At 44.7% G+C, this 15,461-nt stretch overlaps 1 protein-coding gene across 1 annotated transcript in view; it reads left to right on the forward strand.

Annotated features, from left to right (window-relative positions):
- The window catches only part of AFF3 (ALF transcription elongation factor 3), a 578,889-nt gene that overhangs the window by 548,528 nt on the left and 14,900 nt on the right, over window positions 1–15,461 (forward strand). The window contains exons 14-16 of the mRNA XM_060117048.1: window positions 137–338; window positions 3,042–3,163; window positions 14,363–14,426. Coding sequence (XP_059973031.1) covers window positions 137–338; window positions 3,042–3,163; window positions 14,363–14,426 — 388 coding nt within the window. The remainder of the gene's footprint in view (window positions 1–136; window positions 339–3,041; window positions 3,164–14,362; window positions 14,427–15,461) is intronic.

Genomic DNA, 15,461 nt, shown 5'->3' on the forward strand with positions numbered 1-15,461 from the left:
AATCGTTTCCTGGCATAATAATTCCCAATAAACGTCTTCCTACCAGCAGGTTTTAAATGGGAGGGTCACATATAAAACATTTACCTTGCCATGTGCTGAGTGTGTGACGTTCCATTACTGTGATTTCCTTTTACAGCTTGGCAATCCCAATAAATAAAAATGAAAAAATGCTCCGGTCACCCACCTCACCCCTCTCCGACGCTTCTAAACACAAATACCCCGGCGAGGACCTGACTTCCCCCAGCAGATCCAACAGCAATGGTTTGTTCACTTCTGCCTCGTCCAACAAAAAGCATAAGGCTGAGAACCAGCTGCAGACCCATGGTGGAGACCTCACGGTACGCTGATGCGCTTCTGCCCCGGTTAAAACAAGAGTGAAAATGAGCACACCCCTCTACTCTGCCTCTAGCCCAGCGCAGTCCAAACACAAGCTTTTTTTTTTTTTTTTTTTTTACTTGCAACTTCAGGAAAAGCTCCTGCTTTATTATCCCAAATAAATTTTCCCAGGTAAAATAAATGTCCGACAGTTTCTGGTATGTAGGAAGATAATGTTTGTTTAAGTCACAAGGAGGCCTTATTGACAGAAAGCTTGGCTGTATAAACAGCACAAGTTGAGAAAAGTTTTAATCTCCAAACGTATTGGACTGGATGATGTAAGATCAGTAACAACCACCTTGCGACATTGCAGGAGGTCGAGGAGGCCCACCATGGTAAGGGGGCCCCATTGTCGGTCCCTGCCCACATGGCAGCGTAGCACCAGGAAGGTAACCCGGCACGCCTTGAGGATGACCACCATACTGACCATGAGGCGGCATTGGGCGTCTCATTCCTTGTTGCTGTGGGATGCCTGGCTGTGGTGGCACCATACCCCCATTTGGTCCAATGGGTGGGTTAGCAATGGGAGCCTGTCCTGGTCGAGGAAGATCACATTGATACGTGGTGACCAGTGAGGTCCCGCAAAGCAGCCCTAAATGCTGGTCTGGGAAGACCCGGCAAAGCAGCTGTTCTTCGCCCCTTGCACTGGCAGCTGCCGAAGGAACGGAGGAGGCATTTTAAGCCTGCTTAGAACGCTCTTTGGAGGACTTCATTTCCCATCCTGAAAAGAATTAGCCCTAACGTAACTCTCCCAGGACAAAGTACATTGGGAATTTTGGACCGACCGATCTTTATATTTGAAAAGATTTCTCGCCCTGGGGCAGAACTAAATCTGGGATTGGAGTCCAAGGCCAAAGTTGCAGGGCTCCCTGCTGCCCTCAGTGACCAGTGTGGGACAGCTGCCACCACCCCTCTTCCAGTGACTTTGTCAAGGGTGGCGCCAACACCCTGTATTCCCCTGGGAACCTGGGTTCACCTCTAGCCTCATAGCTTAGTCACCATGTGACCTTGGGCCGGTTGCTTAATCTCTTGAGCCTGTTGCATTTGCAAAACTGTGGTGTAAGATCTAAGTGAGGTGGTGCCGTGGACACCTATGGCCACCTGTGCAGCTAACACTGCGTGTCAGTTCCTCTTTCCTGCCACCCTCCATCTAACAGCGGGCGGCCCTGGACCGTGCGTCCTCCAGGTACATTATTTAATTCCAAACTCTCCCCCCTGTGCCTCTCAAAACCAGCGGGGCTTTGTGAGGCAGGGAGAAATGAGACTTAGCAATAGGACTCTGCAAAGAAAGTGGTGGGAGGCAGCATTTCATGCTTTATCCCATGAATTAAAGAGGCAAAACAAGTTGGTAGATGGTCCGGCAAGAGCCTAAATCTTACTGAACCATCAGGAAATTAACCCCTTTATGCACCCTCATTTGGGAGCAATTATCTTTACTTCTAGAATACACGAATCTGAGAAGACCATATTAGAAAAAACAAATAAAAAGCTAACAATTCCCATTTTAAACCGAACACAACTTTTCTTTGCCTCTAGATCCTTCCATCACAAGCAGCTATGATATGCAGAGAATCGTAAAACAATTATAGACTTTATTGAGGCATTCTTTCACTGAACAGGTGTTTATCAAGGAAGTATTTATTGTGTCCCAGGCACTTCGCTACATAACAGAGACGCACTGATGATCTAACGGGTTCAGTCTCTGCCTGCAGGATAGCTTACAGTCTAGCTGGGGAGAGCCACTTAGAGCAGGGCTCACACACATCCGTAATTTACTACCCTGCATGCTAGAATGGAAGCGCCCAGAGTCCTGGAGGCTCTCGTAACAAGGAGGCTTGATCGATGCATAAAATCGGTCCATATTTAAAGAAGCATTGATATACACTCCACTTCAATTACTTCAGAGGAATCCATTTGAATCTCCTAACTAAAAAAGGGGTGTTTTATGATCCAGACCTTCGGCACACAATAGGTGCTCTCTGTAATGTCTGTATCTCCAGGAAAAAGGATGTTTCCATTTTTCCCCAGATAAAGAGTGTTCCTTCTTAAAACACATCTTAAATAATTTCTAGTGATTCCCTTTGGCTCCTCCTGTTCTTCACAGACAGCTGATGAGAACCAGTGAATTGTGACCTGAATGACCTCTTTTGTGAGGGATGATTATAGCTCAGTGGTTCTGAGAGCTTGGGTCCTGGGCCAGCATCACCTGGAACTTGTTAGGAATGCATGTTGTCAGGCTCTTCCCCAGACGTACTGAGTCAGAGATGCTGGCGGTCAGGCCCAGCTGGCTGTGTGTTAATGGTGATTCTGACGCAGTCAATTTGGAGAACCATGGGTCTAGCCAACTGGGAAGCGTAGGAGCCTGAACCCTAAGCCCCCAGCCTCCACCCACGATAGCCATCTGAGCTTGGGCGAGTTCAAGATCTGGATCTGCGTGAGTAGACACACTGAGAGTGCCCTTTTGATGTCCTGGGAATGACATTTGACCACGTTTGTAAAAGCCTCCAGCTTGAGACCTGTAATGCAAGTATTTCTGCTTCTTTATTTCAACAAGGAAGGCACCATCAGCTCTAACCTAGAACACAGAACACAAGCGATTCTAACAGGTTGCTCCTTCAGCCAGGTGGCCAGTTTCTCAAATACAGGTGTGTTTGTTTGTTGTTTAGAAAGCGGCTCACAACAATTCCGAAAACGTTCTCCACAAGTCACGGCCACAGACAGAGCCATGGTCTCCAGGCTCCAACGGCCACAGGGACTGCAAGAGGCAGAAACTCATCTTCGATGACATGTAAGTGTGGACCCTTCGTTGGTATGGTGAGGGCCAGATCAGTGGGAGCAGGGAGATGGTTTCATATGCATCTGATTCACAGTGTGGCCATTTCTTGTCATGTGATCTCATCTGTTAAATGTCACCCTCTCGAAGGGAATTGCAGCTTCACTCCAAGTGTACCCCTGAGTCCTGAGGGACTTCTGAGTGAATAGAACAACCGGTGCTAACAGGGCTGCTGCATCCAGGATGTCAGAAAACTAAGCTAAATGGCATCAATGAGTCATATTTCTAAGCCCCTGCATTTGGGGTTGTATGCTACCAGAAAGAGAAGCATTTTTTGTTTTTATAAATTATAACAGGCGAAGAATAATAGTGATTCACTCCTGAAAGCTTTTTTTTTTTCTCTAAAATGCTGTAGTCTTTATAAAAGTGTAAACAGTTCTTATACAGGAGAAAATATCCTGTCATCCATCTCCCAGTCCTAGCACTGAAACCCAAGTATTAGTTCCGTTCCCGGCATCGATTTAAGAGGAGGAGAAACAAAAGAAAAGGAATAAATGTAACATCCTGGAATGCTCTGGATATGCTGAAAATGACAAATGAGAAATGATAAAATGATACTGAAAATTATTTAGGCTCTTGGGGAAAAAATATGTGTCAAGGACAAGCCTGGAAGGCAGCAAGCATGGTTTCAAGAGTTCGGCTTGAATCCTCCTTTCAATTTGAGCTGTTCGCCAAGCGTGCAGTGTGTGTGTGTTTGAGGCACGCCCTTAAATCCCGGCGTGGAGCAGCGGGCAACAGTGAGAGAACACCCTGCTGTCTGACTGTTGACAGTCAGGCTGAGGGGACAGACTGTAAGCCACGACCCTCACCCAAAGTGAGAAAATAAAAGGTGCTAAATGTCTCTGAGTCCCAGCTTCCTAATCAGAAAAAGTGATTGTCGTGACAGGCTCTTCTGAGACCCAGTGCGACGGTCTCTCCTGAGCGTGACCACCCGGGAAGTGAAAGCTCGGCGCGGTGGTGATGACTCTCCCACCCTCATCTCCCTCCCATCCTACGTTCCAATCCTAACCTCACCCAGAGTATAGGCACGATCAGTTGATTCACCTCCAAGAAACAAGAATACCGAGTTGTAGTCCTCAAGCCCTGCTTGGACTTCATTAAACTACCTAGGGCACAGACTTGGAGGGTTCAAAGCCAAATCCACATTTTTTTGTCTCTTTATTGAACACGTTCCCAGATAATTGGATTTATGAAAGTGTAAGGGTGGCCCAGGAGGACGTGTGTTTTTCTCCTCTTCCCGTGGCTGCCGCAGCTGCACTCAACCCCAAGCATGCTCTCTCCTGACCCTCAGCACCTCCCCTTCCCCTCCTCGCCACTGCCCTGGGCATCAAGGGAGGTGGTAATTAATCCCCGAGGTGGGGTGTGTGTAATGGGAGTACAATCAGGCAGTCAACTCCATATGTAATTAGGGTTTGGTGGTGTAAGTTGTTCAAGGGAGCTTTAACTGTTTGCAAAAGCAGGAGATTAGAATTGTGTTTAATGACAGTGTGGAAATTTGCATTCAGAAGATATAGGAATCTTTTGATTTTCATCTTAATTAAAGATGCTCTTCCTAATATTAAGAAGCAAATTGAAGACAAAGTAGTTATATGGATGGGTCAGCCTCCATATCGTTGAGGTTGCAACCCAGTTCTTTGAGGAATTAAAAACAGTTATACTCATCTTACAAATCAAGTCTTTATAAGAATGGAAACGGGGCTTCAGACATCATTCAAAGCCCACCTGTCATTTTTACCAGTCCCCAAACTGCCCTTATTCATCTCAAGAAGCTTGCAGAGGGGGAGGGAGGGACTGGGAGTTTGGGGTTAGTAGATGCAAACTATTATGTATAGAATGGATAAACAACAAGGTCCTACTGTATAGTACAGGGGGTCATATTCAATGTCCTGAGATAAACCATAATGGAAAGGAATATAAATAAGAATGTATATATATATATGTATGTATAACTGAGTCACTTTGCTGTACAGCAGAAATTAACACAACATTGTAAATCAACTACAATAAAAAATAATTTTTTTTTTTTTTTTTTTTTTTTTGCGGTACGCGGGCCTCTCACTGTTGTGGCTTCTCCCATTGCGGAGCACAGGCTCCGGATGCACAGGCTCAGCGGCCATGGCTCACGGGCCCAGCCGCTCCACAGCATGTGGGATCTTCCCGGACCAGGGCACGAACCCTTGTCCCCTGCATCGGCAGGCGGACTCTCAACCACTGCGCCACCAGGGAAGCCCAATAAAAAATAAATTTAAAAGGAAAAAGAAAGTTGCAGGTATTATAAAAGATCTGGACTCAGGGAGCAAAAGAAAAAAGAAAAAAAAGGAGAAGCAGTCATAATCTACAACATGATCAAACACATGTGCATTTGACAGTAAGGTACCCAAAGCATCAGATGTATGAAGGGCATGGTGTTTAAACACACACATGTATGGGAAATTAAAATGTAAGGAATTTCCCAGTGTATGGACCAGAAAGCTAGTCTGAAACAGCAACAACTAAATGGTTGTACTTCTACCTGCAGTGTCTTGGACTGTTTACAAGAGGAAATATTTCTCAATCTGCTGGGACTGCAGCTAATATAATTTTGTCCCTACCTGTATCAACCAAGAGGCTGTTATCATGCGTTCTTCCCATTGGCCATGTGTGTCATTTTTCTGGCTGACAGCTACAATACAGTGTTTCTCCCTTTATGGATAAAGATACAATAGAATAAAAAAGCACTCTTTCATATCCATCATATATAGAGAGAGACGTCTTCCAGTTGCCACGTGTCCCAATTGATTTGAAATCCATGACAGTAAGAGAAACATGCACCTCAAACAGCCGCTTAACCGCTGAACTGAGAAAGTCGTGGGAAGATTCTTCAAGCTTGAAAAGCAAAAACAGGCATTGTCTCTTCATTGGAACAATAAAAATATATCCGTTAAGAGATCACTGGGGGGACTTCCCTGGGGGCACAGTGGTTAAGACTCCACGCTCCCAATGCAGAGGGCCCAGGTTTGATCCCTGGTCAGGGAACTAGATCCCACATGCATGCCACAACTTTGAGTTCACATGCCACAACTGAGGAGTCCGCCTGCCACAACTAAGACCGGTGCAACCAAATAAATTAATTAATTAAAATAATAATAATAATAAAGAGATCACTGGGCTAGGAAGTCACCTAAAAGTATGTAAAGTGTCTCCCAGGTTCAGTTGGTGTGTCCTGAGGTCCAGTGGTAGGAACAAGGGTATATGATTGATTCCTTCTCAGTTATTAATTGAGGGAAGATGGAGGCACATGGGTGGCCTCTCCGGGAAGCTTCCCTAGGACCTCCTTAGCCGCCTCCTGCTACCTCTCTGCTCTGCACCAGCTTCAAGGACCATGACCTGGCTCCTGTCGTTTTCCTTGACTTCTCACTAGAGGTGTCAACAGGCAGTGACATGACCAAAGAGAGGCCACCAGAAGGAAAGAACGAACTAGAGAATTAGCAGCGGAATGATTTAGAGTTGATGGAAATCTAGTTATAGTGCTCCATTGAGTAACAGATGCCATCCTGTCATGTGACTTTTAAAGCCACATCACGTAGCTTTTTTTAAAAAAGTAAACTCATCCTTTTGTATTACAAATACTCGTTAACGGTTGAATAAACATGCGATTCAGACAACAGCCACCCGAATCCAGTGGACACTCAAATAACAACTGTTGAATGGCCCCAGCTGAATTAGAATAACATTCCCAGGGGGTAATGCCTGCATCTTTTTTTCTTTCTCTTTCCGTGAATGTAAGGAATCTACTACTTGCAAGTCAATTTAAATTCTCGGGCTTCCAGGCCCTTTTCCTAGGTCACTTACCCGTCCAACAGGCACCAGTTGGTGCCTTCAGGATGTAGACGGAACTGAACCGAATAATTTGTTTTAAAACTGTGATCCAGGTCAGCCTGTCCTGCAGGATCACCCCTGACGTTTAGCCATGCGCCACTTTCTCTCCTTGAGAGCCCTGATTTTAAGGTGACACTGGTGTAATTACCAAACTTCTGTTTAAAAAAAATCTGTAAGGATTTATGTCCATGAGTGACAGCACTTGATTCAACTCAAAGCCTAGAAACGGATCTGATTAGTGCAGAGCCGTGAGCTGTAAATTACTTGGTGTCATAATTAGTGACAGGGGAGTTCTTGGCGCTGGAAAATCCAGGGAACAATTGTGTCACGAAGTCCTCAGTACAGACGTCAGAGCAGAGCTGAGTGGTGAAATGCGTGGCCTCTCTTCCCACGTGCCATATTGCTGTGCCGGGGAGCCAGAGAACCCCAGGTGCCAGCCCTGCCTGCTGTTTCCAGAAGGATGTGCTGTCTCTTGCCCACATTTCACAAGGAAGAGTCAGTCACGATCATCACTCTCAGCCACACCATCAAACATCCCATCTGTCCCTGTGGCACCAATACCAGGAGCCCAACTACTTAAACCTCCCCACACCGAGAAAAGACTCCCTCGCCACGGGGTGCTGAAGCCCTGGCCTGTGAGGTGTGGCTGGCAGGGCAGGAAGAGGGAGTCGGCGTCTGTGATATAATGATGCTCAGCAGCCTCATAGCTAAAAGGGTTTTAATTTTATAGAGGGTGGAAGATTCCTGTATGTGAAAGGCCGGATGATTGAGTGAGAGGACACCAGCTGAAATCCTTGAGTAGGTGATGTTACATCAAGGCAAGGCGCGCCCACGGAGGGCCTGCTGTGGCCGTTCTTCCTCTCCCGAGGGGCTCCCCTTACCAGTTGCTTCAAAGCTGGACCCCACCTTTCCTGATATACCATTCATGTGCCTTTCTGTTTTTCATATGGAATTTTTTCACTTATGAAACCCCTCTCAGCCAGGTTTTTATTTTTTTCTAACCAAAACAGAAAGAAAGGGAAAAAAAAGACTTGGCTGGGGGTGTTGGGAGGGCAGGAGTTGGGGACAAGGCCTTTTAGATCTCCCTGATTGAAATCTGAGCTCTCTGATCATTTTAAGGGCTTGTAAAATGATTTTATCTTTTGTGTTTAATTTTTTTTTATCAGTCGTTTTTCTACAGTTGTCATGGTTTATTTTATTTATTTATCTTTGGCTGCGTTGGGTCTTTGTTGCTGCGTGCGGGCTTCCTCTAGTTGCGGCGAGCGGGGGCTACTCTTCCTTGCAGTGTGTGGGCTTCTCATTGCAGTGGCTTCTCTTGTTGCAGAGCACGGGCTCTAGGCGCACGGGCTTCAGTAGTTGTGGCTCGCAGGCTCTAGAGCACAGGCTCAGTAGTTGTGGTGCACGAGCTTAGCTGCTCTGCGGCATGTGGCATCTTCCCGGACCAGGGCTCGAACCTGTGTCCCCTGCATCGGCAGGCAGATTCTTAACCACTGCACCACCAGGGAAGCGCTTTTTTAATTTTGGATTTTATATTGGAGTATAGTTGGTTTACAGTGTTGTGTTAGTTTCAGGTGTACAACAAAGTGATTTAGTTATACCTATTCATATATCTTTTTTCAGATTCTTTTCCCATATAGGTTATTACAGAGTAATGAGTAGAGTCCCCTGTGCTATACAGTAGGTCCTTATCGATTATCTGTTGTATATATAGGAATGTGTATATGTTAATCCCAAGCTCCTAATTTATCCCCCCCCTTTCCCTTTTGGTAACCGTAAGTTTGTTTTCTAAGTCTGTGAGTCTGTTTCTGTTTTTTTTTTTTTTTTTTTTTAAGCGCTTCAAATGCTTGCCTTTTTAATTTATTTATTTATTTATTTATTTATTTTTGGCTCTGTTGGGTCTTCATTTCTGTGCGAGGGCTTTCTCTAGTTGTGGCAAGCAGGGGCCACTCTTCATCGCGGTGCTCGGGCCTCTCACTGTTGCGGCCTCTCTTGTTGCGGAGCACAAGCTCCAGACGCGCAGTCTCAGTAGTTGTGGCTCACGGGCCTAGTTGCTCCACAGCATGTGGGATCTTCCCAGACCAGGGCTCGAACCTGTGTCCCCTGCATTAGCAGGCAGATTCTCAACCACTGGACCACCAGGGAAACCCTTTTTCTGTTTTGTAAATAAATTCATTTGTTAAATATCACACTCAGAGAAGAACAACAATCACATTGATGTATTTCCATTTCGATAGAAAGTTGCTTATGCTCACGTGACAAAAACCTGCCATTTAGCCTGTGTGTCCTGGAAAGCACACGCCGTTTTCTATGTGTAGCCAAGAGATGAGTCACCTACAAGAGCCTGTGGCCTGTAGGAGACACAATGAGTGATTGCTTATGCTTCTGAGAAGCCAGGGACTCAGGGGTCCCAGGCAACATCAAGGGAGTAGAAACAAAAGCTGCATTTGAATCCTCGCTGCCGAAAGCAGTCTTCCTGCTTCCTTTGGGAAGCACTCGTAAAGCCAACGGCAGCACGGGGGTCCCTGGCTGCGCGGTGCCCTCATCAACAGCATCCACTTACTCAGTGCGTGAAAAACAATTACCTCACTTCTTACGCGTTCTTCTTGGTAAAGAAAGTACCTCACAGCTTGGGCCACAGTAACACCTCGGGGACTTATTAAATGACAGGCTGACAGGCTATCAGATGACGAGTTCATTTGGTGTGCAGTTGCCCAGTTGTCTGATTTGGATTTCAACTTTCCCAAGAAAATGATCCCCACTTCTGCTATGCCAAGGAATCCGTTTGTTCAGACACGTTGAGTTCACCGTCTCTGCCAGTTTTCACAAAACAGGCTGGTTTTGCTGAGGAGGTGCATTTCACAGAGGTAGGAATCACAGAAAGCAGCCTGCCAGCCTCTCCATGGGAGAGCGTTCAACTCCATCTCAGCCACAAAGGAGAACAAAGAGCAAGGTTGCTCCAATACGCCGGTGCCAGAAGAAATTTTAGGGTATAGCTCAGCCCCCGCCGCTGCTTAGAACCAAGGTGGCTCGTGCGTAGGTGGGGGCAATGAGAGGTGAGGAGGACGCATTCCTTCTGGATCAAGTGCTCCCATTTTTTTTTTTTTTTGCTGCTGAGAGCTCTTATAACAAAGATACACGTGGCTCGGCTTTGGCTTTTGGATCACTCAAGCCCGGTTTCTGAAGAGCCCCAGAGACACGGTTAGTTACATGCATCATGTTGAACTGTACTTTTCTTTGGGTTGCTCAGGTATCATCATCACATACCATCGCTGTGAGAAATGATGTAAAGAACATTATGATCACAATGAAAAGCAAAACTCTAAGTTTTCCATGTGAAAGAAAAGAAAGAAGATGCAATGAAAAATGAGTTTGAACGCTGCGAGCATTAGATTCATTTCAGTGCCTGTGCCATGTTGTATTCTGTAACTGCCACAACGGTGACAGCAGGTTTACTTTCCTGCTGACTTGAAGGTCACCATCGGAGTGATGCCTTCATGACAGCACGTGTCCACTGCCTTGCCGGACAATCTGGGTGACATCCCATCATCCCACTGCCTTTATAATGATCTGATCTAGGAGTGTGGCTCTAGAAATCACCTGAAAGGAAGAAAAATGGGCCAATCATCAAGCAATCTTCAGTGACTCAGTGTAATAAGCCCTCCATTAGATGCAAAGATGAGAATTCTTACGTGATCCTAAACAGGCCCTGATGGTACATTTCTTCAGCATCTCAGGTTAATGTTGCAGCTGCTGTGATGTAGGCAGAAAATAGATGTGTTACTTATCCACCTACACTATTGTGAGAGTTTGTGACTCAGCCTCCATCTCAGGTTTAAAGAAAACACTTACATGCTACAGATAAAAGCAGCATTGATTAAGGTACCCGTGTTAGGAATTAGGCGCCATTGCCACCCCAGGGGTAACTAAGAAGGCTAACAGATGCCTTTGCTTATTACCAAAGTAATTCTTCCGTGAAAACGAAATGCATTTGAAAAAATGATGATCCGTTAGTGACGAGGCCTACAAAAAACAGGGCAAGAGAAAAATGACCAAATTCCTATATTGGAGTGTGGGACAGATAATGATGTGGAGAACTTCAGGTTGCCATGGAGATGTTCTCTGGCTCATTGCCTTCGAGGCTGCACCCCATCAGAAGTCAACCCTCTCTCTCTCTCTCTCTTTGAAACTCAAAATATGAATGCAGCGGGGGGGGCGGGGGGTTCATTTCTCTCCTACCATGTACCTAAAACTACAAGGTGGGCAAGATCAAAGAGGTCTACAACAGGGCCCCCGCTGAAAATGGTCCAGCTGCAAAGTTGCATACATGCAATGACTGTAGCCCAGGACAGCTCAGCAGGTAATTAAATGCCTGGAAGTGAAGTGTAAACAAGAAGTGGTATCTGAGATCAGGAAAGACATAGCTGATCATGGACCAAAATTACCAAGAAGGCCTTATGGCCTAAGAATTTGAGGGACAGGTAACATCTGGCTCATCATAAGCACTTAATGAATGAGCAGAGAGGTGAGTGTTCCAGGAAAGATGGAAAGGATGAGCAGAGCTTCTAAGACAGCCATGGCATGTCACCCAGACAGTGAGGACACCGCTCTGGCTGTGGTCGAGGGACTTGGTGAGTAAGTGGTACCGTAAAGAGGGTTAGGCAAGATTATTGGAGACCTGAACTGCGATTGGAACTCATAGGCCCTGGAGATTTTAGGTCTGTGAGTAGGATGGTGATATAATGAAAGCCACATTTTACAAACATTGGTCAAGGGTTAAAGCTCAGAATAGATTGGATGGGTGTGAAACTAGAGGCCAGGAGAGGTGATAAAAGCCTAGACTTGGTGGATATGGTCACTGGAGAAAGAAAGGGATGTTTACAAGGCAGCATTCATAGCATTTGATAACAGTGGGGGAGAGATGGATGGAGATGCCTGAACTCTTGTCCTGAACACATAGGCTCCAGGACTCCATCTGAAGCTCGGGAGTCAGTTCTCGGTTTGGGCAGAGGTAGGTCTGGTCTTCTGCTTTGGGGCATTCAGCAGAAGGACAAACGAAAGATATTGCAGAGGACTTTTAAGGCATGAAACTCTTCTGTATGATACTATAATGGTGGATACGTGTCATTATACATTTCTCAAAACTCACAGAATGTGCAACGCCAAGAGTGAACCCAAATATAAACTGTGGACTTTGGGTGACGATGATATGTCAGTTTAGGTTTATCGATTGTAACAAACGTGCTGCTCTGGTGGGGATGTTGGTAGTGAGGGAGGTTGTTCACGTGCAGAAGCACGAAGTACCCAGGAACTTTTCGTACTTCCCACGTCATTTTGCTCTGAGCCTACAACTGCTCAGAAAAATTAAGTCAGTCCATTAAACAACAAAAACAAGAACAAAAATAATGTAAATTGCCACAGTCGGCATCAAAGACCCCACAGATAGCCAGTACGTGTTCAAAGGTCAATATGTGGACAAAGAAGAATAAACCCTCGTGAAAGTCAACTAAAACGCCATTCAAATGGAAGAAGCGTGAACACTGAGGAAATAAACTAGAGCAAGAAGAGCCGGTCAGAGCAGGGCCTTCCTTTGAAGGAAACCTCAGACCTCACCCACCAGTGAAGACCCATCATGATGAATGAAAGAGTCCAGGCCTGCGTGGCAGGAAAAACGGTGAAGGGCTCATGATGGAGAAACAGAGATTCATTAGGCACATTAGGGAAATCCTGCAGCCATGTTCCTCATTTCTTTGTTGGAAAAGTTAAAAATTCCCAGCATGTTACCACAGTACTGACAATATTTTATGCGGGAGAAGAGACAGAAAACCAAGGTCTTTTTCTTGCTTCTGTGATTTGTGACTCAAAATTAAGTATTTGCTTTGATCCTGGTTTATTTGTTTGATTGATTGATTAAAACCATTCAACTGAGGATTATAGTGTTGGATGGTAATGTCATTGACATGGTATGTGTGATTTTTCTAAGCCTTTTGACCCCTTAGGATAAAAGGATGCTCTGACTACCTAATATTGCATTGGGGAAAAGACCCCTTGGCTGAAAGAAGGCAGTTCAAAATAAGTCTGTTAAATAGGTTGAACAGTTCATGATTAATATTACTATTTACATCTTATCTCCCATTTAGGGGGTCCTGGCTTATGGTGTGTACATAAATAGGTCAAGTTTACTGATTATATAAAGACCCATAATGCAAAACAAGTTTATGCTGATGGTACCTAAAGTATGTAGATTTTTTAAAATCTATCCAGGGCTTCCCTGGTGGCGCAGTGGTTGAGAGTCTGCCTGCCGATGCAAGGGACACGGGTTCATGCCCCGGTCCGGGAAGATCTCATATGCCGCGGAGTGGCTGGGCCCGTGAGTCATGGCCGCTGAGCCTGCGCGTCCGGAGCCTGTGCTCCACAACGGGAGAGGCCACGACAGTGAGAGGCCCGCATACTGCAAAAAAAAAAAAAAAAAAAAAAAAATCTATCCAATGAAGCATTTAAAGTTACTGTCTGATGAGTAGTTTAGTGTAACTTGGGGTCATGTCACACACTCAGATCCATCTCTGGATGAATTCCCTTTATCTCCCAGCAGAGTCAGTGCTGGCCAGGGTTATTGTTTTAATAATGCCCATGTCTGGTGTTAATGTTTACCAGCCAGTTAATCAGAACTAAAGAGAATACATGCCATGTTTGCATTGTGACAAGGAAGACATCATTTTACAATTAACTTTATTACAACTGGAATGTAATCATACAGCAGCACCTCTTTTCATTTTTTCATTGCAAAGCTTTAAAATAATTGATATAGAGATACAGGCAACTTTGGGTACCATTTATGCATACAAACAACACTGATTTTCATAAGGGTACAAAAATATACTCAGCTGTACATATCCATACAATTATTATGAGGTATCTTTGCCATCTTTACATTAAAAAGGGATTGTTTTGTGTAAATAACCTGTGAAATAAGATTTTGCACTTGTTTTCTTAACCGTGCAATAAAAAATCTGATTCGCGAATTAGGTACTGGGGATCCATGTTAAAAATCACTGTAAATGTATATATTTATTTGCATATATTGAGTGTGTTTTGAATTGCTAACTTAAGAGAAATATAATCGTAGTCTTTTACATATAGGCTATAGTAGTTCGGAAATGCAAAAGAAAAGAAAAATACTTGATTCCGTCTTAAGAAGAGTCTTGAAATTGTGCTTCAAGTGTGAGCAAAGGAAAGAATATTTTCAAAAGATCTTGCACTTGCCCAGTAATGACGTTTCATATCACTCTCTCCCCGTAGGCCACGCAGTGCAGATTATTTTATGCAAGAAGCTAAGCGAATGAAGCATAAAGCAGATGCAATGGTAAGACCTTTTCTCTCCAGATCCGTTCCTCCAAATGACGTTTGTACCACAGCTTCATCACTGGGGCAGCATAGCTAGGGTCATTATAAAATCTATTACAAGGATGGCTGGGTCTGTTAAAGGCAAAAATGTTTATTTAATCCATTGCTCATCGCCCAATAAATTATGACCTCAACCAATAATGTCTGACTGGGAGGAAGCCCTGGATAAACTCATATTTCAGTTTAGACCTAAAGTTTGAATAGGAACCAGAGGCAGTGGAGTCAGTGGGTGGTAATAGTTTTTTTCCTTAAAAAAAATAACACCCAAGTTAGCATATTTCTCCCTTGTTAGCCTGGCCAACGCTTGGCTTGGTCCCAGGATCAAATCCCTTTTCAAAAAGACTTGTGTTCTTCATGTGTACCTGCCAAAATGAATTTTTCCTATGAATCTGGACAATCCAGAAACTATTTCACTGCACATAAGACCCTGAAGTTGTATGATTTGATGTTTTCAGAGAGTAACTTTTCTGACTTGGATAATTTATTTGAGAAAGCTTAAAGCCTTCAGGCAAGAGTTAGAAAACTTCTGTTTTTTTCTAAAAGAGATCATATGGTTGTTCTGTCAGAAGATCTCATCCAAAGGGAGTCTTTCCCATCTAGTAATTCTAGTTCTGCTCCCCTCCAGTGCTCATAAGTGAAATCAGGGCGCTGGAGGTGAAGAAGGCATTTCAAGTGACCTTCAGAGTATTATTCCAGGGTTGAAGATGCCTAAACCACAACTGTACCCCACCCCACCCCCAAGGCTACTGATGTTGCCCACCAAGCATTTATTTAGATGAAGCTAACTGCCTAGGTCCACTGGTGTACAGAGAAAGAGCCACGGGGTGTCAGAAAATACAGAAGGGAAATAGGAGGTAGAGTTTTTGTCCTCACAGTCCCACAGTCTGATGGAGGGTTCTGGTCCCCCGAAGAAACCGATGCATGGTCACGTTGAATTTTAAAGCAGAATGAAATGTCCTGCCTGAATCATCCAAGGTTTACCAGGCTTCCTCAG

This window comes from Mesoplodon densirostris, chromosome 14, assembly GCF_025265405.1.
Source record: "Mesoplodon densirostris isolate mMesDen1 chromosome 14, mMesDen1 primary haplotype, whole genome shotgun sequence".
NCBI classification, from domain to species: Eukaryota; Metazoa; Chordata; class Mammalia; order Artiodactyla; family Ziphiidae; genus Mesoplodon; species Mesoplodon densirostris.